Genomic DNA, 12547 nt, shown 5'->3' with positions numbered 1-12547 from the left:
AGTCCTCATTGTCCGTTATGTTCAGAGAGTCCGGTTTTGTCCCAGGCTTTTCCAGACCCAGGCCAGCTGGTCTTGGTGAGTTCCCAGTAGAACATCCCCATTGTCTCAGTGTGTGGGTGCACCCCTCATGGTCCTGAGTTCCTTGCTCGTGCTCTCTCTCCTTCTGCTCCTGATTTGGACCTTGAGAATTCAGTCCTGTGCTCCAATGTGGGTCTCTGTCTCTGTCTCCTTTCATCGCTTGCTGAAGCCATAACCTGGAAACAACCTAGATGCCCTTCAATGGAAGAATGGATGAAGAAAGTATGGAATATATACATATTAGAGTATTACTCAGCAGTAAGAAACAAGGACTTCTTGAATTTTGCATACAAATGGATGGAAATAGAAAACACTATCCTGAGTGAGGTAAGCCAGACACAAAAAGAGGAACATGGGATGTACTCACTCATATTTGGTTTCTAGCCATAAACCAAGGACATTGAGCCTATAATTAGTGATCCTAGAGAAGCTAAATAAGGAGAACCCAAAGAAAAACATATAGGCATCCTCCTGAATATTAACCTTCAGAAAATCCTCTTATATATGACTTTTTTCATTAATTTTTATTACATAGACATACACACATATAGACTTTATGTATTTTTAAATATATAGTTCCCAATCTGTATGATGTTACTTGTATGCATATTTTCAGGGCTGATCATTTAATATTGGATTAATCAATTTGTGTGCTCTTCCTCAAGGAAAACTATTTCTTCTGCTCTCATCATTCCTTGACTGCCTATAGTTCTTTATGTAGGATTGAGGCCTCCTGAACTTCTTGGCTTGCATGTTGTTACCCTTATTCAACATGTTTACAGAGTCATGTTGGTGATGGGTGTAGCTTCTGACATTACTAGGAGATACCATCTCATAGTAAACTCTCTATTCTTCTAGCTGTTCCAATCTTAATGCCTGGTCTTCCACAATGCTCCCTGGGCCTTAGGTTAAAAAGTATGTTGTAGATGTATCTGCTGGGATTGGGCTTCAGAACTCTGCATTTTGTTTGGCTGTGGTTTTCTGTAATGATCTACACCTGTAACAAAGAGAAAATTATTTGATGAGGGGCAAGGACTACACATATCTATAAGGACAGATATTTAGGCTATACTTAGGGATTATGCTGGTTTAGTAAAGTGGTGTGGTTGTGATTCTTCTTCCAAGATTCATCACTTCATTTGCCCTAGGTAGATGGCTAAGTTTTCAGTTCCACTCATAACATTTCTCTTGTCCAATAGGTCTTAAGTCCAACTATAGAGCTGCTTATTCCCACCAAGTATGTGTGCCACTACATCACCCTTGTGTGTATTTTGCCATGCTAGTCGTTACTGTGATTAATAGGCATCACAGCTAGGTAAGGCTGTAGTTACTTCCTTTCTTTGGAAGCTTGCATGGTGTCTTCTGATACCATGGAAATTAGTTCTTGGGGAATAGTCTTTCAGGCCAGTTCTGGAATAGGGCCTTCTGGGTCCTGCTTCTGAAGTACAGTGTGTCTTCAGCAATAGGAACTTCTTTTCCACCTCTGAGGGGCCATGGCAATGTTTTGTAATTTGGAGGAAATACCTTGGACAACCCCAACCAACAACTGGAAAGAGGGCTTCTTATCCCTGGTATTGGAGTTTTTGTTAGCTGGTCTTTGGCTCTTGGAGGGAGCAACAGAAACAATTAGAAATTTCCATTCAAACTATATATGTACATTTACACACATATATGTATGTATGCACATATATATGTATTACAGTTTTATTTGGTGATTGAATGATTCTTTATGGCATTTTTAGATGTCCTGTTATTTTACTCTCTTTCTTTCTCCTGTATTTACCCCAACACAACCACCAATGAAAGCCCACCTGTTTTTCCCATTTCCCTTACAGATCATGTATACCAGTATCTTTCTCTGCATTGCACCTGCCACCCTGCAAGCCATCGTCCATTTTTACATTCCTGGTTTCTGCAGTTAGCCGAAGATATATACTCATACATGAGCATTTGAAGCTAGGAGCCTCATATGAAAGAAGACATCCAACATTTGTCTCTTAGGGTCTGGGTTATTCACACAATCTGATCTTTCCTGGTTTCGGTCAAAGTTCATAACTTTATTTTCCTTTTAACAACTGAACAATATTCTATGGTGCATATGTGCACATTTTCTCAAAGGCCTTTTCTACATTTATTAAGGTAGTCATTTTTTAACATTAAATCAACTTATGTGATTTATATTGAACCATCCATGAATTTCAGGGATAAACTCAAAGTGGTCATGTGGTGGATAACTTTATATATATATATATATATATATATATATATATATGTGTGTGTGTGTGTGTGTGTGTGTGTGTGTTATATATATATGACTGTATTCTGTTAGAAAGTATTTTATTGAGTTTTTTAACCTGTGATCATCAGTGCTATTAGCCTATAGGTTTTTTGTTTGTTTGTTTTTTGTCTAGTTTTAGCTGGCTTTGGTATTAGAATGATAGGGGTTTTGGGAGTGCTTTTCTATTTTTGCTTTTGAATAGCTTGGGAAGGATTAACCATAGACCTTCTTTAAAAGTCTAGTAGGCATCTTCTGTGAATCCAACTGATCCTGGATATTTTAACTGCAAGAATTTTTTTTATCATTTCAGTTTCCTCATTTACTATGTGTTTGTTTATGTTTCTTCTCCTTCTTCATTTAATTTGGCTGATTTGTCTGGAAATCATCCATTTCTTTTAGACTTTTCAACTTACTGAAGTACAGGTTTTTGAGATATTTATTTTAAATTTCTTTGGTGTCTATTATAATGTCTCATAGTTTTTTTTTCTGATTCTGTTTATTTGGGTCTTCTCTTTATTTCTTTTGGTTAGTGAGTCCACAGATCTATCACTCTTGTTTATTTTCTCAAAAATCAGCTTTTGTAATGATTGTTTGTATTGTTTTCTTTGCTTCCATTTCATTAATAGCTGTTTATATTTTATTATTTTTTTTTGTTATCACCTGGGTTTAGAATTGTAATTGATTTGTATTGTTTCTCACTGGTTTTTTTTTTTTTTTGGAGTTTTATAATTGTCTTAGTCATTCTGTGAAGACATACCATGATCTTATTTGGTGTTGGCTTACAGTTCAGAGGTTTAGCTAATTATCATGGCAGGAAGCATGGAGGTACTAAGGCAGACATGGTGCTGGAGAGGTAGTAGAGATTGTTATATCTAGATAGGCAGGCAGCAGGAAGACAGAGAGATATCTCAAAGCCCACCTCACTGACAAACTTCCAACAAGGCCTCACACCTATTCCAACACCTCCTATAGTGCCATTCTCTAGTGTCTAAGCATTCAAATCTGTAAGCCTATGGGGCCATTCCTATTCAAACCATTACAATCATTAAGTCATTTATATGTTCTCTTTATGATTAATAAGAATAATTATTTTTATTGTTTAACAAATTTTGAATTAAAATATATTTTTATCATATTCTTCCCCTTACTCAAATCTTCTACCCCTCCCTACCCATCCAATAAAGCAAGGCTCATATAAACTCAGAGAGACTAAAGCAGCAAGCACAGGGCTTAAATCTGTCTGCACCAGGTCCTCTCTATATGTATTATAGCTTCCAGCTTAGTATTTTTACAGAACTCGTGAGTGTGTAAATTAGTGGGTCTCTGACTCTCGTGTCTGCTCTTGGGACCCTTTCTCTCTGGTGACTTGACATGTCCAATTTTGAAATGATAGTTTTTGTTTAATCTTACAATATTTTAATTTGTCATGTTGGTTGTTAACTCCTAGCAGCCTGTTCTTTTCTAATGAGAGATAGGAAGAAAGTGGGAGGAGTAGAGGGAATGGAAATTATAATGGGATCTACTATTTGAAAAAATAATCTATTTTCAATAAAAATAAAATTGAAAACAATGCTTATTTTTACTGTTTAAAACCATTTTAAATTTTAAATATATTTTGATTCTATTCTTCCCTTCACCCAAGTACTTGCTGATCCTTTCCCCTTCTCTTTCCACCCAACTTTATTTCTCAAGAAACAAAACCCAATAAAATAACAACCCCTCAAAACAGAGAAAACGAAAGAAAATGACATTCATAAAGAAAGAAAAGAAAAACAAACAAACCCCACCAAACTCTAACCAAATAAAAGAAGACAAAACAAAACAAAGCAAACTGTGGAGTCTATTATATGTTGGCTAACTACTGAACATCAGGCCTGCCTGAGGTGCTTGGTATACCTAGTGTCAATCTATTGGAGAAAATTGATATTTCTTCTCCCATAAGGTATAAGTTGTTAGCCTTTACCATAGTGGCTAGGTTTTCATAAAATATAGTAAGAAAAAGCAAAAGCTATCACATCATATTTCAACAAGACAATCCAACAAAAGGAAAAAAAAACAAACAAACCCTAAGAGAAGGCACAAGAATCACAGACCCACTCACTTGCACAATCAGGAATCCCATAAAAACACTGAACTGTAAGCCATAATACATATATACAAAGACCCTGGCGTAGACCATGCAGGCTCTGTGCTTGCTGCTTTAGTCTCTATGAGCTCGTATGTACCTTGCTCAGTTAATTCAGAGGACCATATTCTCTTTTTGTCCTCCATCCCCACTCTGACACTTAGAATCTTTTGCCTCCTCTCCTGTGTGATTTTCTTAGCTCTGAGGGAAGGAATTTGATGGCGACCTCTAACTTAGACTCTCTTTCTCTCTCTAGAAGGCACTAATTTAGTCTAGTCCTCCCCACTTCTGGCTCTTTAAAAGTTATCTTATATAAGTTTTAAGCATAGTATTTTCAAAGGCTTTTAATGTCCATAGTGAATCTTTGTGTTTCCTGTGATTCTAAACTAGGACGCTCAAGCCCTTAGATAACTGTTCTCCTCAACTCTTCACCACCGAATGACTTCCATTTAATTAATGTTTCTCTCTTCTAAACGGGTTCTGGACACACTGGTCTAGGAACTGGGCTTCTTACATTTTGGATCTCTCAATTGTTTTGACATTGTTATTATATTATGTCATCACCACTTGTTCCTTGTATCTGGCTGTCAAATATTTTGTAGATATGAATTTAAACCATAACAATGAGAAAACTTACATTTTAATATTCCAGATTTCTAATCCCATGGGATGATTGAGGATATTTCAAAACTGTTTGTAAAATCACACCAGAAAGACAAAGGCTCTGAAGACCGCTGTGCCTGTACTAAGAACTTGCACAGGCCAGAGTCACCTCGTCATAACTCAGGTGACGATGGGGAAATGTCCACCTACTTCTATTTCTAGCTAGGTATGCTAATTCCTAAGGATGGAAAGTAAAACTCTGAATGATCAGGATCATAAAAATTCAATATATCAGTTATTTTTATGCTGACCATATAAAGAATTTCCAAAGCATGAACAAGCATCTGAATGATACATTCAAACAGTATGTTCTGAGATTCTCTAAAGTAAGCAATATCTAAATAGACCTTAATTCTCAAACATATCTATATCTATCTATTTATATTATGATAATTGTTAAATAGAGCTGTTAAGTAGGATAAACTGTCTTGATTTAAATACTTGAATGTCTTGATTTCTGTCTGAATTGGTAAGAACCAACTGCAATATCTGATATTTACATGTGATTACCTTCCCACACACAAATAAGAACACAAATGCCTAATGGGGGAATATGTTAATAAATTCCATAAAAGAAGTCAAGAGCCATAACATTGTATTTAGTTTTTAATCAGCTAGAACACAAACATAACTTAAAGCATTTTGTAAGCTACAAAGAATTATTTTTTACTTGCATTTCTTTTTGGTAAATGTAAGATTTTTGTTTACATGTCCATCTATAATTTCCAAAGATAGGCAAATGAACACTGAGAGATCAATGCACTGCTTTTGGTTATTTCTGTTAAGCTGATCAGGTGATAAGAATCTGGGATTCATATTAGAAGCCCCTTCTACACGGTTTGGTTCCTCAACAGCTACCATCAGCTGTCTGCTACACCATGAACATTGTCCATATGCACTTTGAGGTAGTCATTTCTTGTAAACTTCTTATGACAAAAATGGCACTCTGCCATTGGGCGGTTCGGATTGTGAGTCATCTTGTGTCGGATGAGCATTTTCTTCAGGCTAAAAGCCAAGTCACAAACCTAGAAAAGAACCAGATACCCCATATTTATGATGAGAAATCAGTCTGTCATATATACAATATGAAAATTCATTTTATTAAGTATGTGCTAGTGGGCCTAAGGACACACTACACTCTCAGAATAAACGGAATTTCACACCCAGACAAAGACGTTAATTTCAGTTTTCAAGCATCACTTGCATTTAATTGCACGGCTTGCACCACCCCCAAGCATCCTCTCCTCTCCCAGCTCTGGACCATGTCAGAGAAACAACTTCCTAGGGACATACCTTTCTTAGCATAACAGAGTATATTTACAATCCATAACAACTCCTCATGTGCTGTGATTTACAGCCTGGATGACATCTCTTCACAGGGCATAAATACACAAGATTTTTTTTTGCTGTGATGTTTTTAATTTAGTCCCACTTGAGATGTGACTGGCTACAAAGGCTGTAAGAGTTATAACCACTTGTGATGTGACTGGGTAACAATGCTTTAAGCATTATATCCACTTGTGGTGTGACTGGTTAACAATGCTGTAAGTATTACAACTCAAATTTATTACCCAGTATTCCATTTCTTTCTTTCTTTCTTTCTTTCTTTCTTTCTTTCTTGTTTCATGTATATTGCCTAACTAAGGCACATAAGCAGTTTATTTCATATAAACTCCACTACATGGCAGCCCAGCTTAACATCCACATCAAACAACCTGGTAATGAAAAGTAGCACAGCAGCAACATGTAAGCAAGGCAGAGTAACTTAAGTCACAGATAGAAGTCAAATTCCAAGTTTGATCTTACTCAATTTCACACACACATACAGCCTCTCTCTCTCTCTCTCCTTAAAAGTGCATTATGCCACTGGAGTTAGATTGTAGACACTCACTAAAAGCTAGGCTAAGTTCTTTTGTCTTCACTAGCAAGTGGGATCATTGGAATATTGGAAAGAAGAGACTAAGTGGAGAGCTACCACAGGGGAAGTGGCAGTGAGGCTTGCCCGCCAGGTGGGATTCTCTGCGAAGTGTCCTCAAAGCAGCCATTCCCAATATTTACTCCAGCTTAATGACTGATTTTGGGGACTTTTCTGGGCAAATCTCCTTACTATTATAGGGAACTTAAAGGTACAGGTCATTAATCCATAAATATTAGTTGAATTTACAAAAGTGAAATAATGGTAGATGATAGAAGGAAGGTAGAAGGGATAAAGACATCTATCTAAATCTATACATAAATACATCTGGGCAGCTTTTATGAGAATATAAAAACCTCAAGAACTATGAATACTTTCAAAGAAATAAAAGCATGTTTTTATGGAAAGTACCTTGATGTGAAATAAGTACCAAATTGTTTTGAAAGTGTAGCTTCAAATTGATGATCATTTAAAAAGAGAAACTTTGACTTCATCTGCATGTCCTATTTCTCTGGCCCCTTCTCTGAACCCATGCAAAAGTAAAGAGCTCACACCACTTGTAGTGTCTTCTCACAGAAATTGCATTGAGTCAGTTCCTTCCCATGGTGGAGACATTCACATGCCACCCAGGGCTCCACTCTTCCTCTCTTACCAGGCTCCCTCTCCCTAGGACTCCTTCCCCTATAGCCTCCAACCATGCTGTTTGCTCTCCTGAAATGCTCTTATCTTAGTAGCTGACACCTTATCTTTTAAGCTAAATTGATAAACACACGCAGAGAAAATATGGGGATACATAAGTAAATAATTCTTTCTTAACTATTTTTTTCAGAGCTGTTTGGCATTGTACCTTCCCTTCTCAGTCTTTATCATAAATGGCAATTAGGTATTCATCAATGTTTATTTATTTAATGTTATGACCTCTATAATGACAGAGCAGATGCCATCTTGTTCACCTGCCCATTTTGTGCCAAGCACGGCGTTCACTATTGGCCAGAATGTCCTGTGAGTGATTTTTGCACATTGCTTTATTCAGTACCCATAGCCGCACTGCTGAGTAGATAGTATGTAACCTTATTTTCACAGAGGGAAATTGAGATTAACCAGATTCCCAACAATAGAAAGTGATTTCTAGAACTGGAGCCAGGTAGTCTGCATTCAGTCCATACTTCCCCAGGGCAAATCACAGGATCAACTGAAGATTCTCACTTTAACTTGAGATATATGAACTGTTTCTCCCATTTGTCAGGCTCACACCATTTTAAGGAACAAAAGTGACTTAGAAAATATAAATAAGGTTTCCAGATATTTGGGCTCACTCTTGGGAAAGGAGAAATACAAACTTCAAGTGCTCTGGATACAAGTCCACTTCCTTAGTCTCTGTGGGAAAATGACAGCAATGATAATTGGAGAGAATGTAAAGGAAGCCGAGCAAGATGCTGAAACTTTTGTTAGTGGCTAAGAACTAAAGAAGTCCAGAGGATCCCCACAGGAGAGGAGACAGAGACAACCCAGGAGAGACTGTTCATTGAGAGCCTGGGTAGAGCTTTAGATGGCAGTGGAGAGCCGCTGATGTCACTCTTGTGAAAAGGATTACCTGGATGTGAGAAGACTGGCATTCATTATCGTAAGTATAGGGATTAAAGGACTACGGTGCTGCTCAGAATCAACCACCCAATGCCAGGTCATCTATAGTCACACAGGAGAGGCTGGCAAGAGAGAATGAACACTGCACAGCATAGAGTTTTCCTTTTCTTCACTTCCACCAGGGCTTCTCAACCCTGTCCCGACTTAGTACCAATTCAAATACCAAAAATGGGGAAACTTTATTTTTCACTATTACTCTAAGAAAGAGGCAGACTAATTTTGTTTTAGAATATAGTGAAACAAGTTATTGAGAAGGAAGTTCTTCCAGAGCTGGGAATGGAAATTGTATATAAACTTCAGTTAAAATACTTATAACACAATGAATGTATATACCAGTTGATGTAATAATAACATGACAAAGGATTTACTATCATTCTCTGGTAGTCAGTAACCTAGGATAAATACTTGTAGGAACATTAGTTCTGTGCTAATAGAGGCACAGATGTAAGCACACTCAATGTTTGTAAGGGACTGGGGCAAGTTTTAAGCAGTAGGGCCATAAAGTCTAGGTGTGGATAAAAGCACACGGCGGGGATGGAGAAGGATTATCTCTTGGGACAGCACAGGTACTGCCAGGGGACAAGAAGACAAGCAGGAAACTGAGGGTGTGCAAACACTGTTGACTTGAAGAAAGAGCAGTTCAGAAGTCATTAGAGAGAAGACTAAAAAGGAAGCTTGAGTTGAAGGTTGGGAATAAAGCCCAGAGACCTGAATAATCCTAAGTGGGAACTCATGGAACTGGTAGGACTTCACTGAAGCTTTCTAACAGATACTAAGACAGATGCTATTTGGTCAGCAAGCAGAAGATCGAAAGCTACTGTCAGGGAGGCCTAGTCCATGTTTCTTTCTAAGCCAGACATGATCGGGATGTGGATTAGGACAGTACTTCATTCATTCAAGTTTTCATTCTTAAAAATACTTATAACATGTTTTTTTTTTTATATCTGAGGATTAGTTCTAGGCTTACAAACAAAGAAACCAGTAATAAAGAAAAACTCCCCCTTTCACAGAAGCTGTCGTGCATAAGAAAGAAACTAAATAAGGGCCAGCAAGATGGTCCAGTACATAGGCCAGCAAACCTAACAATCAGAGTTTGATCCCTAGGATGCAGGTAGTAGAAGGAAAGAGCCCAGTCCCACAAGTTTCCCTCTTGCCTTCACATGTGCACACCCTCAGTAATAAATGAACACATAAACAAGTGAATAAATAAATAATGTTATAAATAATTCAAGAAATACTTATTAATTTAGGTAAGTACAAGGAACACGAAGGCTATGTACAGAGATACAAGAGAAAGTAATCTGGGCAGGACCTGAAGGGAGCATTGGGACAGGCCATAAGGATACATCAATGGCCAGGCATGATGGAGACCAAGATCCCAGCACTTGGTGGCAGAGGCAAGATGGTTGCTTCAAGTTTGAGGCCATCCTGACCTACACGTGTAGCCAATACTGGAACAAAATGGGCTACAGAGTGTGATCTTGTCATAAAACAGCAGTAAGTTTAAAAATAAGTAACCAGCAAATAAATAAGAAAAAAGAACAAAACAAAAAAATACCTGAAGAGAAAGGAGTTCAAGCAGATAAAACAGCAGCTATGAAGGAACACTGGTGACCATAGTGAGAGATGGTGTTGAGTACATCAGAAGGTAGGGGAGGATGGCACAGGTGCAGAACCTGGGGAGGAGAGGAGGAGCAGACCCTGGGGAGGAGAGCAGGAGCAGACCCTGGGGAGGAGAGCAGGAGCAGATCCTGGGGAAGAGAACAGGAGCAGATCCTGAGGAGGAGAAGACAAGTACAGACCCTGGGGAGGAGGGCACAGGTACAGATCTTGAGGAGGAGGGCACAGGTACAGATCCTGAGGAGGAGGGCACAGGTACAGACCCTGGGGAGGAGAGCACAGGTACAGATTCTGGGGAGGAGAGCAGGTGCAGATCCTGGGGAGGAGAGCAGGTACAGACCCTAGGGAGGAGAGCAGGTGCAGACCCTGGGGAGGAGAGCAGTTGCAGACCCTGGGGAGCAGGACACAGGTGCAGATCCTGGGAGGAAAGCAGGTGCAGATCCTGGGGAGGACAGCACAGGTGCAGATCCTGGGGATTTCTTTTTGAATGAGATGCATGATCCCTGGAGGATTACAGACAGACAGTCAGACAGATTCAACCTCGGGATAGATTATTCTGGGTGGCAACTTTAAGCAGAGTGTTAGCAGCAAAGAAAGATCAGGAAAGAAGTTACTTCTGCATTCCCAAAGACTAACACAGTAGTTGGGCAGGTGTGGTGAATCTGTAAAAGCCAAACAAATTTGCTCATATGGTGGGTATGAGAGACATAAAAGTGACAAAAGAGTCTAGAGGTAGCCATGGGTTTGAAACACATCCAGAAGAGTAGTGACAGAAAGGGGTTACTAAGAGATCAAGCAAGACAAAGGCCTGTCAGTCCGGTGGGTAAATGTAATTTATTTTGCTGTTTGTCAGGTTACCAAACCCACTGAAGAAGAAAATGAAAATAAAAACTGAACATTAACATCAATACTAACAACTCAAGATATTGAATCAAATATAAATAATATTAATAAAGAAAGTCTAGGACTAATGGACCCCACAGATGAAGTCTACCAAATATTCAGAGTTACAGAAATATCTCTTTCCTGCAGTGAGAAGGGCACTTTTAAAACTTATTTTCTGTACTTAGCATAGCTTTGTCACCCAAGCCAAATGATGATATTAAAAAGAAAGAAAAGTCGAGATCAATATTTATGGATCTATGTGCAAAAGTTCACACACACACAGAGACACAAAATGAAAGAATGTAAGTATTTATTAAGTGGGTTGTTAGCCATGGCCAAGTAAGATATATTTCAAGATTGCAATGGTGGTTTAAATAAGTAAACAGAAGAACCTGTCACATTAGTAGAACAAAGAAAAAGACAAACAAGGGCATTGAAAAGGCATTTGCTAAAATTCAGGATTGTTTGTTGGTTTGAAAACAAACATCTATTTAAAAATTTGTCAGTATAACCAAGGGTGTTTATTGAAACTTACATTTAAGGTCAACAGGGCAGAAGACACCCAGCACTCAGTGTAAGGGGGCAGAAGACACCCTAGAGGATGCTGCCCACCACCAGGCCAGTAAGCCAGCCCCAGGACATGAGCATGGGATAGTGGTCATGCTCCTCGCCTGGGCAGTGTGGGAGAGCTGGCCCTAAAGGCATGAGAGTTGGTGAGCTGGACCCATCCCTAGTTGGCTACAGCATTCCAGAGAGTGGGACCCATGCCTTCCTTGGGCAGCATAGTAGAGCTTACCCTGGTGGTGTGGATGCTGGAGAGCAGGCCCACAGGGCATGAGAACAGATGATCTGGCCCTGCCCTTGGCTGGGCCAGTTCTGGAGAGCTGGCCCTGGTGGCATGGGTGAGGGAGAGCTGGCCTCAAAGGCATGAGCACCAGAGAGTCAGCCAGTGGTACCTTTCCAGCCACTGTAGCAGGAAAGTGGCTCTGCCCCCTCCTGCGCAAAGAGGAGGAGAGCTGACCTTGGTGGTGGTGGTGCAGGAGAGCAGGGCCGGCTTAATGACTCAGCTACCACCCAGGCCCAGATGCAGGACTCTGAGTTGATCCACCTCAGTATCTACCCCATCCATGAATTGCTGCAGTGCCTCCAATCCTGCAGAACCAAAGCTTAGGGACCTTCATGACACTGAGCTACAACAGGATATCTGAGAGGAACTCCAAGGAGAATCCAGTATTGATAGCGTAGCAGAAGCCAGAGACCTCTAAACAGACCAGGGACTTATGGTAATTAACATTTGCAAGTAAAGATGTTTGGGCAAGAGGATAGAATGTGACATACT

At 39.4% G+C, this 12547-nt stretch overlaps 1 protein-coding gene across 1 annotated transcript in view; it reads right to left on the bottom strand.

Moving 5' to 3' along the window:
- Positions 1-5875: 5875 nt before the first annotated feature.
- Prdm5 (PR/SET domain 5) overlaps positions 5876-12547 on the bottom strand; it is a 155550-nt gene continuing 148878 nt past the window's right edge. The window contains exon 15 of the mRNA XM_041641533.1: positions 5876-6169. Coding sequence (XP_041497467.1) covers positions 6005-6169 — 165 coding nt within the window. The 3' untranslated portion in view covers positions 5876-6004. The remainder of the gene's footprint in view (positions 6170-12547) is intronic.

The sequence above is a fragment of the Microtus oregoni genome, unplaced genomic scaffold (assembly GCF_018167655.1).
Source record: "Microtus oregoni isolate MIOR12 unplaced genomic scaffold, Mior012 000002F_ref0000024, whole genome shotgun sequence".
Classification (NCBI taxonomy): domain Eukaryota; kingdom Metazoa; phylum Chordata; class Mammalia; order Rodentia; family Cricetidae; genus Microtus; species Microtus oregoni.
This window is presented reverse-complemented; position numbering and strand designations above follow the sequence as displayed.